This window comes from Populus alba, chromosome 16 (assembly GCF_005239225.2).
Source record: "Populus alba chromosome 16, ASM523922v2, whole genome shotgun sequence".
In the NCBI taxonomy this organism is placed as follows: Eukaryota; Viridiplantae; Streptophyta; class Magnoliopsida; order Malpighiales; family Salicaceae; genus Populus; species Populus alba.
In genome coordinates this window covers 5,691,831-5,705,576 of record NC_133299.1, presented here as the reverse complement: position 1 = coordinate 5,705,576, position 13,746 = coordinate 5,691,831, and the positions used below count along the sequence as shown (strand labels likewise).

The window sequence follows — 13,746 nt, the reverse complement described above, 5'->3', positions numbered from 1 at the left end:
TAGAACAACCATTAAATGAATATCATTTTCTATTATTTTTTTTATTGTTGTTGTTTTCAATATCCTCGTCTGTTCTTTTATTTCATTACAGATAATCTTCGCTGCTGTTGCAACAACCTTAGTACTGTATGGACCAAAGACCATAATGAGTCAATGACAGAAGCTTTCAAACACATGCAAGCCTGGTCTCATTCAAATCAAAATTTCTTTAGAGGTTTCGGTTCCGCTCTAACTATAATTTTTTAAAAAATTAAATTAAATTTTTATAGTAATTTTAAATCATTTTAATATACTAATGTTAAAAAATAATTTTAAAAAATAAAAAAATATTTTAAGTAAATTTTATTTAAAAAAATAGTTTCAACCACACATCATGAATCATCTAAAAAAAACATCAGGACACTATCCTGGATGAACATAATGCTTGTTTTTGCTAATTTTTTTGGTGTTAAGTCCTAGGGAAATTAGGCAAGGAGAAGAGAATGCGTGGCATGCAGATGGAGAAACTATCGTGCGTAATGAACATAATCCGTCTATCGCGTACGCTTATGGTAAGTTGTCAAGATTTCTTTGAATTTATGTAATTTTTTTTTTATTTAAGTCGGTGTTCGGACCAGTTTGCACGCATCACGACTAATGACTCATTGAACATCCTGCAAACCTGGTGAGCATGTAAGGCATCGCGGAGGTAACAGACGTGCACAGTGAGATTTGAACCCTGGTAGGATGGAAAGGAACAAGCCCCTTTCACCACTAGCCAATACTTCAAGTGTGAATTTATGTAATTTGTTTGGATGGACAGGAGAGTGAGTAAAAATGTAAAATTGATTGAATCAAGACTATCTCTAAGCACTAACTGACAAGCAGTAAGACGTCGAGGATAAAATATACAATATTTTTCACAAGCAGTAAAATGACAAGCAGTATTGATCTTCGAGTCTCTCGAATTCTAAAATAAGATCACATAATTTATAATAATAAATAAAAGAAATAAAAAAGGGAGAGAAACACTGAAATTTTATTAATAACACCATCAATGCTAACATCAATAAGATAAATCTAAAAATACTAAAATAAATCACAAATAATGACAGGAATAAGTCGCACAAATTATCTAAATTATTAGTAAATCTAGAGTTTTTTTTTTAATTATTTTATGATATTAGAGCTTCTTATAATTAACACTTCTAACAATTATATGGCTGCTGCCACAAATTCTTTATTGCCTTCCATTGCATTTCATTTTCCAACTCAAGTTATTTCCATTAAACTTGATGAAACTAACTCTCTTGTCTGAATGCTCAATTGCTTCTTCTATTTTAGAGTTATAAATTCATGAGAATTGTTGTTTGTTTTGATTTTTGTCTTTCTCAATTTTCCAGTGAAGAATTGCCCTTTGATGGCTCATGTTATTCTAATTATTGTTGATGATTTTTTTTTATGTCGATGGATCTATTTCATTAAATTTTTTTTAAAAATATCGACAATGTCTTTATTAAAGTTTTAATATGTTTCTAAAATCTCTTTAAACTATGCTATTTTTCTAAATAACTTTTTTATACTTTGTTATTTTATCTGTTTTTCTTTTTTTTCATACTGCTAAAGTAAAAAAAAAAAAAAAAAACACTATTGATGGAGCAAGAAATACATTAAACAATAAGCTTCTTATTCTAATCAACAGAAAGATGTATTGTTAACATAAAGAAAAAATTAACAGAAAATCGTTGACAAATCAGGTGTGCGAGCTTTAAACAGCCAACACGTATACAACTCCTTATGGGACCCACCTACAGCAGCCCCACCCTCGACCACCTCTCACACGCTACTCCCGTGACACGTCTTGTTTCCTCGGCAACTCTGTCTCCCTCTCGTTGTCTCAGAAGTATTTAGAAAAATAAATAAAAACCTTACTTTTCTTTTTTTCTTATATTTGTAAAATTACAATATATGTAAATTCTTTCTTTCGGCTGCCAATCCTCCGCTCTTTTACTTTCTACTTTTCTCCTTTTATGCATCCTATGACGCCGTTTGTAGTGCGGTAAAAAATTACTTTTTAAAAATTTTAATTTTTTATATTTTAAATTAGTATATTTTTATTATTTTTAATTCATTTTAATATGCTAATCTCATAAATAATTTTTAAAAAATAAAAAAAATAATTGACATATTTTTCTGAGTAAAAAGCAATAACAATCACACTCCCAAACATTCTAATAATAAAATGTGAAATATATTTCAAATAATATTTTTAGATTTTTTAAAGTGTTAATGTAAAAAATATTTTTTAAAAAAAAAAAACTACACTATATCGAAATACGGTTATTGCATTTCCTTTCTGACTTTAATGGTGAGCGAATTAGTCCTCAGATTACCTGTAACCTACTTTTCAAAAGTTAAGATCTAAAAAAAACCAAAAAGGATATAAAATGCAATCAAGCCTTAGATTGAGGGCATCGTCCTCGCTCTCAAGGCAAGAAAAAATAGAAAGCAGAAATAGCTAAAAAAAAAAAAACTAAAAGAAAGAAAGAAACAGCAGTGAAAGGAAAGGAAAAAGGGTCTATTATCCACGTTTCTCTCTATCTCTCTGACTGATGATTGGTGATTATGATGATGTCCTTCTTTCTCCCTCTTTAGCTTCCCTCTCCCTCTCCCTCTCTCTAACAAGCCAAAACGACCACTCTTCATTCTCTCTCTCTCTCTGTATTTATTTATTTATTTTCTTTTATTATTCTACAATGCTGCAGCTGCTGCTGCTCCTCTAATTTTTTTAAAAGGTAATAATTTCTTACTCTCCTTTTATTTTTCTTATACAGTAATGCTATTAATATTTTTTTTTCTCAGCAACCAAACAGACCTACCTCTCTGTCATTTTGTTTCTTCTCCACATTTTCTCAGCTTCCAAACATAATTTTTCAAGTTTCTTTTTTCCTTTGTTTCCTCTTGTTGTTACAGTTAATTGGAGGACTGGCTTCGGATTAATTAACAATGGCGACCACACAGGGATCAAAATCAATAAGATCAAATATAATCAATAATTCAAAGAAAGCAGCAGCGAATTCACCGTCGACATCAACAACATCATCTTCTAAGCAATTTCTAGAGACTTCAATTGACGGTCAAAGCTCGCCTGCATCCTCCTCAGCACTAAGCAAACCACAGTATTTTTACTCTGAAAGTGCTAATTTAGATACTGAAAGATCCAAAGAAAATGTAACTGTCACTGTCCGGTTTCGGCCTCTAAGGTTCGTGCATTTTTGGTAAAGTTTTATTTTCATTTTATTGAAAATACGTAATGCTTGTTTTTGCTATTTTTTTGGTGTTTAGTCCTAGGGAAATTAGGCAAGGAGAAGAGATTGCGTGGTATGCAGATGGAGAAACTATCGTGCGTAATGAACATAATCCGTCTATCGCGTATGCTTATGGTAAGTTGTCAAGATTTCTTTGAATGTATGTAATTTGTTTGGATGGACAGGAGAGTTAGTAAAATTGATTGAATTGGAATGGCATTGGTAGTGTAAGCTTGATGCATTTAGGGATTAGTTTATGCGTCGATAGGTAGTTGGAAGTTAAGTTAGAGTGTGGTCGAGAACTTGTATGTTTTTTATTGAATTGATTGAGAGGTGTCTTTTATGGTAATTTTAAAGAAATTAAGCCATATAATGGATTATTGGTGCAATGAGTTTAATTGGAATTGGAACTGAAATTGCAATGTTGTCCGAAGTCCATGGCCGCAGGGTAATCAATTCAAAGGTTATATGTTTTGAGTCATTTGTTTGTGAAACTCTGAATGATATTTCCGTAGTTGTTGCATCATGGTGGTGAACGTGAGAACACATTGTAGATGGACTAGCTTTGTGTTTCAATTTTGATAACTGATCTATCGAAGGCTTTATTGGCACAATAAAGACATTGTTGCTCAGACTATATGGTTATATACTTCTTTTGAGTTTCTAGGAGGATTCTATTCCTCTCAAGTCTCATGCCAGAAACATTACCAAAATCAGAAAGCAAAGAATGTAGGGATCTTTGCTACCCAGGATTAGTTAATAAGCAATTAGTCTCTTCATTTTTTTCACTTTTGGGATAATAGCCAAATGAAACTTTTTTATATAATACATATTCATTTTATTCTTTTTATTTTTGTCTATTTACTTTCCCATGCTTTTAGATCGGGTATTCGGTCCTACAACTACAACACGCCATGTGTATGATGTTGCTGCTCAGCATGTTGTCAATGGTGCTATGGAAGGGATCAATGGTAAACAAAATAGATATCCCTCTGCTAAGGAACTTCGATTTCTTCATTCCTTTTATGTTTACAATATTTTACCTTTGTTTTTGCATGGTCTTTCAGGCACCATTTTTGCTTATGGAGTGACAAGCAGTGGGAAAACCCATACCATGCATGTGAGATTTTACTACCTGAGATACTTTTTTCGTTTTACTCTTATGATGCATACAAGATGCATGCAAAATAAATAGAAATGTCATATATTCCTAATATCTACACACACACATCTATGCATCTATGAATTCAAGGGTGCATATTTCCATGCCTTAAATCTCATAGTATCATTCTTGGATTTCTGTAAGGAAAAAAAGAACAAACTATAAATCATTCCCTGCTTACAACTCATGTAATATAAAATGAAAATGCCATATTTTCCTTGGCCTGTATATTTTTGGTTGTTGTCTGTGCAATTGAGGTGGATTATTCTTGGCCTACTTACTAATTTTAAAACACAATGCTTACATGGATCCATATAACAATGGCAGGGGGATCAAAGGTCGCCTGGGATTATACCATTAGCAGTGAAGGATGCTTTCGGTATCATTCAAGAGGTACTTTACAATGAATTTGACCTCCCTATATGACTCTATTTGATCCTAGTTTGAATGCAAGCAATTTAACATTTCTCTTTGCTCTAGACTCCAAACCGAGAGTTCCTTCTCCGTGTTTCATACTTGGAGATCTATAATGAGGTCAGCCGCTTCCCATTCTCTCTAGCTACTGTCTTTATAATAGTGCGATAAATCTGCCTTATTCTTACCTTTAATTGTTGGATATGAGCTAGCTCCACTGATGCTCCGTTTAAAACTTCTCTATTATTTGGTGTTCTTCATTTCAGGTTGTTAATGACTTGTTGAATCCAGCAGGACAAAATTTAAGAATAAGAGAAGATGCTCAGGTACTTGCTTACCAACTCCATATTATGTTTTTCTATGCTACCTTCCACGCTGATACTATCATGCTCATGGCAACAACTTTTACAGTTGTTTTAATACCAGAATACAATTAACTATTTGCAGTTGCTTGCCCTACTGCAACTTGCTAGAGTATTTGTTTAACAACTTTGTGTTTTTCGTACATTAAATATAAATATATCAATAAATTCTTAACAATCATCAAGCCTGAAAGCCAAGCAAAGAGGGCCAACAACCATCCAGTATATGTAGTTTTCCCAAAGTTTGGGCATCTTAGTCTTCTCATATCCTTCTATAGTTTATACAACAACATAACCTTACTTTTGGGGCACTTCTTTGACTTGACAATCATGTAGTCAAGTAGTCTGCACAAATGCCATTAACATCGTTGCTATAGTAGGCATGGTATTTCAGCTTTTAATGCTTCATTGTCTAGTCTGGATGACATTAAGTTAAGTGGAACAAGTTTTGGCCTATGTTCGAACATTTAATGATTGCACAAAAGGCTCCACATGGTGACACCATTCCCTCAACTGTTACCTAAAAATTATGAGACCATATCAATGTAGAGGTGGGCACCATGTCCTGCGAAATTTATGAAGAGCAGTTCAAAGAGGGCCTCAGATGAATCTAGGTTCTCGTGATGATGGTTTGCCACATTAAATCAATATCGAGCTGATGTCAATGGAGAAAAAGTTGTGAGGGCAGTATTTATTTAATAATGAAAATGATGGCAAGACCCACCTCTCTACTACCAAGGCACAACATCAAGTGATAATTCACCTGTGACTGGGAGCTCCCTCTGTCATACAATAAATTGTGCAAGGTCTTGGAATATGCATACATCTTATGGTGCAAGCTGCTAGCCTGCTTGTTTCCTTAGGTGGAATGGGCTGTTGCTGGGTGTCTCTTACACCTTTGCTACTGTGGGTTTTCAGTTTGCTGTTTCATTATTTATATCAGTTCACACTCTTGGTTAAGGAATGGGATTTTGAAGCATCTGGTGTTATATGGAGTACTTTGTCTTTGCATCATCAGAGGCAACTCTATCTGTGCTTGCTTGGAGCAGTTGATAATCAGAGGCAGCAGATTTTTATTTCTTACTTACTGAAAAATAGGCTGGTAAATGGTATAAATTTCAATTCCTACTATAGAGATTTAATGGATATGGCCAGCTAATTACACATAAATTTCAGTTTTAGTTGTTGGAAAGAAGCATCTTTTAATTTATTTTGATTCTTGCCTGTAGGGAACCTTTGTCGAGGGAATAAAAGAAGAAGTTGTATTATCCCCTGCTCATGCCCTCTCCCTTATAGCAGCTGGAGAAGGTAACTCTCAAGTCACATCATATGCAGAAAACACATGATGATTCCAATAACAAAATAATTGTGTTACCAAAACTAATTTAACCCAAAATCTGAAGTTTTTGGAGGGAAAAAAAACCTATATAAATTAGAATCTAATTGGCGTATAACCCTTTAAATTGAATCATTTATGCAATGAGCTGACATCTATGGAAAATTCTACATTGTATCCTTCAAAAATTGACATGCATTACTTATACTGGTAGAACTGTGAAGGTTAATGCAGTAGGTAATTTTGTTGAAAGTTGACTGGTGGAAAAGGTTACAAATTGGTGAACTTGTTTGTCTTACCGCAGATGCTATTTGATTCCCTCCCTCCCTCCCTCCCTTTATGTTTAGCAAAACTGCAATGTCTATTTCCATGACATCACAATTCTTTCCGCAGTTTCTTATTGGGATTTTTCTTTTGACACAGAGCACAGACATGTTGGGTCTACAAAGTTTAATATACACAGCAGCAGGAGCCATACAATATTTACACTGGTATTCCACCATCTCCATGCAGCTCTAGCTGATTGTTGCATTTGATATGCTCTTCCTTTAAGATAATTCTAAGCTTTCCAAGTTTCTTATATTACATTGCATTTGCAAGTGGCTTTTATAGTTCTAGCATACATCTAACCACTTGCACATGCATATTCATCAACCTGCGTGCTAAACTTATCCATTTTCCTGAAATATTTGAAGATTCACTTATCCACATCTTTTCACCACCTGCCCTCTTTGTGGTCAATATCCAGTCTTTCTGGCAGTTTCTGAATTATGCCTTTGAGTGCAGATAAAAAGTCAATGAAAAAGATGAAAAATAAAAAATAAAATCTGTATCTTCTTTGAGATTTCTCAAAGGCACTCCTAAGCAATGTTAACGATTCTTTCTTATAAATCTCCATATACTCTGAGCTGCCCTATATTGAAACCTGTTGTTGCTGGTACCTTCTCCTTCTATAACTGAGCTTGGGGAAGGAAGAGATAAAGATTTCTAATTTAATAATTCATGCATTCCTTGTCTGCTTAAATTTCATTATCTGTAACATGTCATCATCAAAATGTAATTTGGTTCTTTCCTATCAAGGTCCACAGCCTGATTCATGACTTTTTTTATTCATGAATGTTTCAGCCTTAAGAGTATGTTTTAAGGTCATGATTATTCATTCCATATTTGGCATTACCTTCCAAAACGGAAGATGCCTTATGGGTTATAGTTGAATGCTACTCTTCTTTCAATCTTGTCACAACTTTAAGTATTGCAAGAAATCATTTTCAACCCTGTTTTGGAATAATACATTTAATCAACTAGCGATGATTTGGTCATTTAAATACCCATCTCATTGGGTTTTATCCTTTTCCATTAACTGTTTCCAACTATTCTAAATGCAGATAATAGAGAGTAACCTGTATGGTGAAAATAGCAAAGGAGAGGCTGTAAATTTGTCCCAGCTGGTAATTCCCAAGGCTTATATCTAGAATTGATGTCAAAAGACTTGTTGGTTGCCTTTTTAAGTTTGTCACTGGATTTTTTCCCGTTTCTTGAATTACAAAAGCTCTTTCTTCCCCTTGATTTACTATGATTAGTGATTTTGCTTGCTATGTTTGGTGTCAATAAATTCTTTTTAACTTTTCAATATTGTACTTATACCTGCAGAACCTCATCGATCTGGCAGGTTCTGAAAGCTCGAAGGCTGAAACTACTGGTTTGAGACGGAAAGAAGGATCCTATATTAATAAAAGTTTGCTGACACTTGGAACAGTGAGGCCTCTTAGACCTTTATTATTCATCTGTGCAACAATAGTTGACCACATTCTACATGATATATAATCTTAAAACTATCCTGAGCCAGGAACATGATAGAAAAGGAGAAACCAGTATGACTGGGTTACCTCAAGATTGATTGATTTGTTTTAGCTATCTTTTCATGCTTCTAGGTCCATGTGCTTTTAGAGATTTGATATCATAATTTGATATTTATGCTCTTTAAATGTGCCAAGATCTGAATGCACTCTATCCTTCTTTTCCTCTCTCTTTGTCCTTCCCACATGTACATGTACATGCACACCTTGATTGTACGTAAATATGTTCTAATTTTAGAATATGGGGTTTTCACTATCAGCTGCCCCATCGTGTTGCCAAGATATTGTGCTTAATGGAACCATCAATTTGGTGCCCGATATTTAGAATTAAATGAACTATGACTTTTATGCCATTATAATTCCTCATGAAAAGATGCTATATGCTTCATTTGATAGTCCCAAATAATTTTCAATCATAAAATATTAAATTGTATGGATAAACTTACCTTGGAATGTGTAATTTGTGACTTGCATAGGTTATATCGAAGTTAACAGATGGGAGAGCCACTCATATTCCATACAGGGACTCGAAATTGACAAGGCTTCTTCAGTCTTCATTAAGTGGTCATGGGCGTGTATCAGTAAGTGCTTGATAAATTTTGGTAAAAGAAAGCACTTGTCTTTCTTTATAATGTGTGGTACTCACACCATTGTCCTTCAGAACAGTTGTTGCTTGCATTTAAGACACCCATTTTTCATTCCTGTCTGAATATACAGCTCATTTGTACTGTCACTCCGTCATCAAGTAATTTGGAAGAGACACACAATACTTTAAAATTTGCCCACCGTGCAAAGCACATTGAGATTCAAGCAGCACAGAACAAGGTAGTTTTCCCTAGATTGTATGCATTCATTCAAACAATCTCGTTTGCCAACATTTGAAATAATGTTTAATAATTCACAGATTATTGATGAGAAATCGCTTATCAAGAAGTACCAAAATGAGATACGCTGTTTAAAGGAAGAATTGGAACAATTGAAAAGGGGTATTGTGACAGTTCCTCAATTGAATGACATTATAGAAGATGACATTGTCCTCCTCAAGCAGAAGGTACTTCATAGAGAGTTCTTCCATCACATGAACATTTTTCCTTAATTTTATAAGATTTTCAAAAGATAACTGGAAGATTTAATTTATGTCATGTTTGATATGAATGCTAGTTTATTGTAGTCCTTTTCTCAGCGCAACATTATCATTATCATTTGTTGTTTTTGTTTTTCTCCTTACTTTTTCATCTTGTTTCCCAATGTTGGACATGACATAGTTGATGCATAATGGTCTGATACATTTAGTCTATTTAACAAGCATTATGATACAATTTCCTTGATTGGATTTTAAATATAAAGTTAGAAGATGGTCAAGTGAAACTGCAATCAAGATTGGAACAAGAAGAGGAAGCTAAAGCTGCTCTATTGAGCAGAATACAGCGGTTGACAAAGTTAATTTTGGTGTCCACAAAAGCTTCACATCCATCAAGGATCTCTCACCGCCCAGGTCCAAGGAGGAGACATTCCTTTGGTGAAGAAGAGGTACGAAGAATGAATTCGTTTGATTTCATTTGTATTTCGATCTATTTTTCTTTTGGACTATGACTTAATTCTTGTATAAAATGTTGGATAATGGTTTTTATTTCTACTATTTCCTAGCCTGAAACTCTTATGGGGTAGAGTGAGCCTCTGTATACCAGGGTTTTCCCCCATTTTTTGCACTTGCTTTTATCCGATTGTGGTTGTTTATGTGTAATTTGCAGCTTGCATACCTACCATACAAGAGGCGGGACTTGATATTGGATGACGAAAACATTGACTCATATGTTTCTCTGGAAGGGAATCCTGAAAGTGTAGATGAGACACTGAAAGAGAAGAAAACCAGAAAGCATGGGTTGCTGAACTGGTTAAAGCTACGGGTATGCATAGCTAAAAGATTTTTATGCATGTTTTACTTGAGTTTAACTGGTTCTCTTGTAAAACTAGTTAAACTTGTCATTATAACGAGTGATCCTTAATTGATTGGAAGTGCTCTCCTTTTGTAAAATTCAGCTCTAGTACATTTGAATTCAATTTTCTTTTATCTCAAAAATATTTATCGCCCTTGATTAGAAACGAGATAGTGGGTTGGGAATGAGCACCAGTGACAAATCAAGTGGAGTTAAATCTAATGGTGCACCTTCAACACATCAAGCAGAAAATTGCAATTATTATACAGAATCCAGACTTTCAAATCCTTTACTTACAGAAAGCTCTCCATCAGCTGATCTTCTATCTGAGGTCAGGCAGGATAGAGAGGTTCCTGAGGACAATTTCCTTGGGCAAGAAACTCCTTCGGTATGCTAATGGTCCTTTCATTTACTTGTGTTATCTTTCTGGTTGGGGATGCTTTATGGTGGTCTGCATGCTTAATTTTCATGCCTTCCTTATTTTTAGACTAGCATACAAACAAGTGATCAGATTGATCTTCTAAGGGAGCAGCAGAAAATTTTATCTGGAGAGGTGGCACTCCATTCAAGTGCTTTGAAGCGATTATCTGAGGAGGCTTCAAGGAATCCCCAGAAGGAACAGATTCAGGTATTTTGCTGTTTCTATACCTCCTTTCCTTATTATTTGCTCTTGACGAACTGAGAAATTTTACTTTGTCGTACTTTTGCATTCAAGTTGGAGATGAAGAAGTTGAGTGATGAAATCAAGGTGAAGAATGCACAAATAGCTTTGTTGGAAAAGCAAATTGCTGATTCCATCATGGCCTCTCACAACAATATGGATAACTTGGAAGCATCACAAGTAAGTTTAGTTCCTTTATGGTAGCACAGACTCCTCATGTATGGCTGCAAGTCCACCTTTAAGCTTTTTCTCCTTGTGTGCTTGCAGACGATTGCTGAACTGACAGCGCAGTTGAATGAGAAGTCATTTGAACTTGAGGTGATCTACCTATACAGTTTGACCTGAGAAAAATTGTATTAGCTCGGCACTGCATATAAAAACATGTTTGATAACCAATTGAAAAAATCATTTGAGCTTGTTTGTTAAGACTAATTGGAACATTTTTCATCCTCCATCTTAAGTTCATTTGCATAACAAATTGGAGTCATCAATGAAAACAGGACACAGTATAGTCATGGGTTAGTTACTAATTTGTGTGAGCTTATTTAATAATGGTACTATTTTTTTTTTTTTTGTCAATTATCCATACTTGTGGTCTTCTTTTGGGCATCTGATTTTATTAATCTGGTCTGATGATTGTTGTGTTGCTGTTTACCATTTCAGGTTAAAGCAGCAGATAATCGTATAATTCAAGAGCAGCTCGACGAAAAGGTCAAAAAGTTGACAATTATATATATATATATATATATATATATATAGCTTTCACTGTCTTGAAAGTTGTGTTTTCAGTTTATGGCCGGCTGTAACTTGATATTGTGTCTCCAGATCTGTGAATGTGAAGGATTGCAGGAAACAGTAGTCTCTTTGAAGCAGCAGCTCTCAGATGCACTGGAGTCGAAAAAGCTTAGCCCTCTAGCAAGTTACTCTCAACGAATTTCTGAACTAAAAAGTTTTCATGCACAGCATCATGGGGACAGGGAAACTGCAGCATCAAAAGATAGAAATGAAGATTTGCTTCTACAAGCACAGGTTTGTATTTAAACCTTTTGGCACCCCAATCAAGTATTATTTTGATTGCTAAAGCACTATTTCCTTTTATCGTGCTTCCCCACCTAAAAAGAAATCAAGAAAATTGTATTCTAAATTCCGGTGCTAAATTTTCTTATAATACCATTGAAATGTCTACAAGTTTCTCATGTCTTACAAAACCAAAATAGAACCTTGTAGATCTTGAGGATCACCATCTCTAGGAAACTATGTATCGAGCATAGCATGTAGCCTAGCAGATGAAAGCGAGTTTTGCTGTTCTATTGAAGCTAAAGAAATTATTTGCATGAAGAAATGTATTCTTCTGCCATTTGTACTTATGGTGGATTGTCCAGAAAAATAAGCTTTTGGCAAATTGCAGACATATAGCTGGAAAATTTCTATGCCTGGCTTTTTGTATCTCTTCATACTTTGTTTTTATTAGTTGCAAATTTCACAGCATAATTTCCATTATTTGATGCCTTTGAAGTTTCATTTCTCATACTAGTACAACGAGTTGAATCATTGCTTTTCCTTGATCAGACCACTGAGATAGAAGAACTGAAGCAAAAAGCTGCCGCACTAACAGAATCGAAAGAGCAGTTAGAAACTCGGAACCAAAAATTGGCTGAGGAGAGTTCATATGCCAAAGGGCTAGCCTCAGCTGCTGCTGTTGAGCTCAAGGCATTATCAGAAGAAGTTGCCAAGCTCATGAATCATAATGAGAGATTAACTGCTGAGTTGACAGCATTGAAGAGCTCGCCCACACAGCGTAGAACTGGCAGTACTGTTCGCAATGGCCGAAGAGACAATCACATGAAACGCCAAGACCAAGTTGGGGCAGCCTCGGAACTCAAGAGAGAGTTCGCCATGAGTCGAGAAAGAGAACTTCAATACGAAGCTGCCCTTATCGAGAAGGATGAAAGAGAGACTGAACTTCAAAGGAAAGTCGAGGAATCCAAACAAAGAGAATCCTATCTGGAAAATGAACTTGCCAACATGTGGGTTCTCGTTGCAAAGCTGAAGAAATCCCAAGGAGCTGACATGGACCAAGGAGCTGAAATGGATGGCTCCGAGACAACAAGAGTTGTCTCGGACCGTTTTGGAATCTGAATTTTAACCAAGAGTGACGGTTTAAGGCTTTTGAGTGAGTCACAGAACAGTCTTCAGGTAGTCGGCTTGAGAGTCTAGTGTGTAGAGAATTGTGTTGTGCAGAGCTCATTCCAAGTTAGGAGTGTTTGTGTATTTGAAATGATGCTTTTATTGGTGCTTGAAATACGTTGATCTAAATTTGAGCCTGTCTTTTTAATATTCTGTTAATATTTGTACGAACTAATAACTGTGGTTGGTTCAGGTGGATCCAATTGTGAATGCTAGATCAAGCAAAGTTTGTGTGTGTGTGTGTGTGTGTAATTATTGAACTGTTAAAAAGGATTAAAACTAAGTGACCCTGTGAAGAACAATCTAAGAATTTGAGAATTAATGTCAAAAGAACGCAAGTACACAACAAATAAGATGATTTTAAAACGTGAGATGGACATAAGAATTTTATACTAGTTCAAAAGGATGTCCCTCGGAGTATTGCTTCATTCTTACAAATTTTTGTATCAACAGTCAAATATTCTCAATCACTAAAAATCATTCGAGGGGCTGCCACCCATCGTCATAATAATGAATAGAGTTTCTAAATAAATAAAAAATCATG

General features: G+C 34.9%; 1 protein-coding gene across 1 annotated transcript; it reads left to right on the top strand.

The window, feature by feature from the left end:
- The first annotated feature begins 2,445 nt into the window (after positions 1 to 2,445).
- Positions 2,446 to 13,355, top strand: LOC118050193 (kinesin-like protein KIN-7K, chloroplastic). The gene is made up of 24 exons (XM_035060456.2): positions 2,446 to 2,774; positions 2,953 to 3,242; positions 3,325 to 3,422; positions 4,169 to 4,258; positions 4,355 to 4,407; positions 4,777 to 4,842; positions 4,930 to 4,983; positions 5,130 to 5,189; positions 6,455 to 6,533; positions 6,985 to 7,052; positions 7,947 to 8,009; positions 8,212 to 8,316; positions 8,894 to 8,998; positions 9,135 to 9,242; positions 9,322 to 9,468; positions 9,765 to 9,947; positions 10,169 to 10,324; positions 10,518 to 10,742; positions 10,842 to 10,982; positions 11,070 to 11,195; positions 11,283 to 11,333; positions 11,679 to 11,726; positions 11,841 to 12,044; positions 12,585 to 13,355. The coding sequence occupies exons 2-24, from the start codon at positions 2,986 to 2,988 to the stop codon at positions 13,152 to 13,154; spliced, it is 3,057 nt and encodes a 1,018-aa protein (XP_034916347.1). The 5' UTR covers positions 2,446 to 2,774; positions 2,953 to 2,985; the 3' UTR covers positions 13,155 to 13,355.
- The last annotated feature ends 391 nt before the right edge of the window (positions 13,356 to 13,746 follow it).

Coding starts and splice junctions, on each gene's coding strand:
- LOC118050193 (XM_035060456.2), top strand. CDS start 2,986: ATGGCGACCACACAGGGATCAAAATCAATAAGATCAAATATAATCAAT. Junction 11,334..11,678: donor AGAAGTCATTTGAACTTGAG/GTGATCTACCTA, acceptor TTACCATTTCAG/GTTAAAGCAGCAGATAATCG. Junction 12,045..12,584: donor ATTTGCTTCTACAAGCACAG/GTTTGTATTTAA, acceptor TTCCTTGATCAG/ACCACTGAGATAGAAGAACT.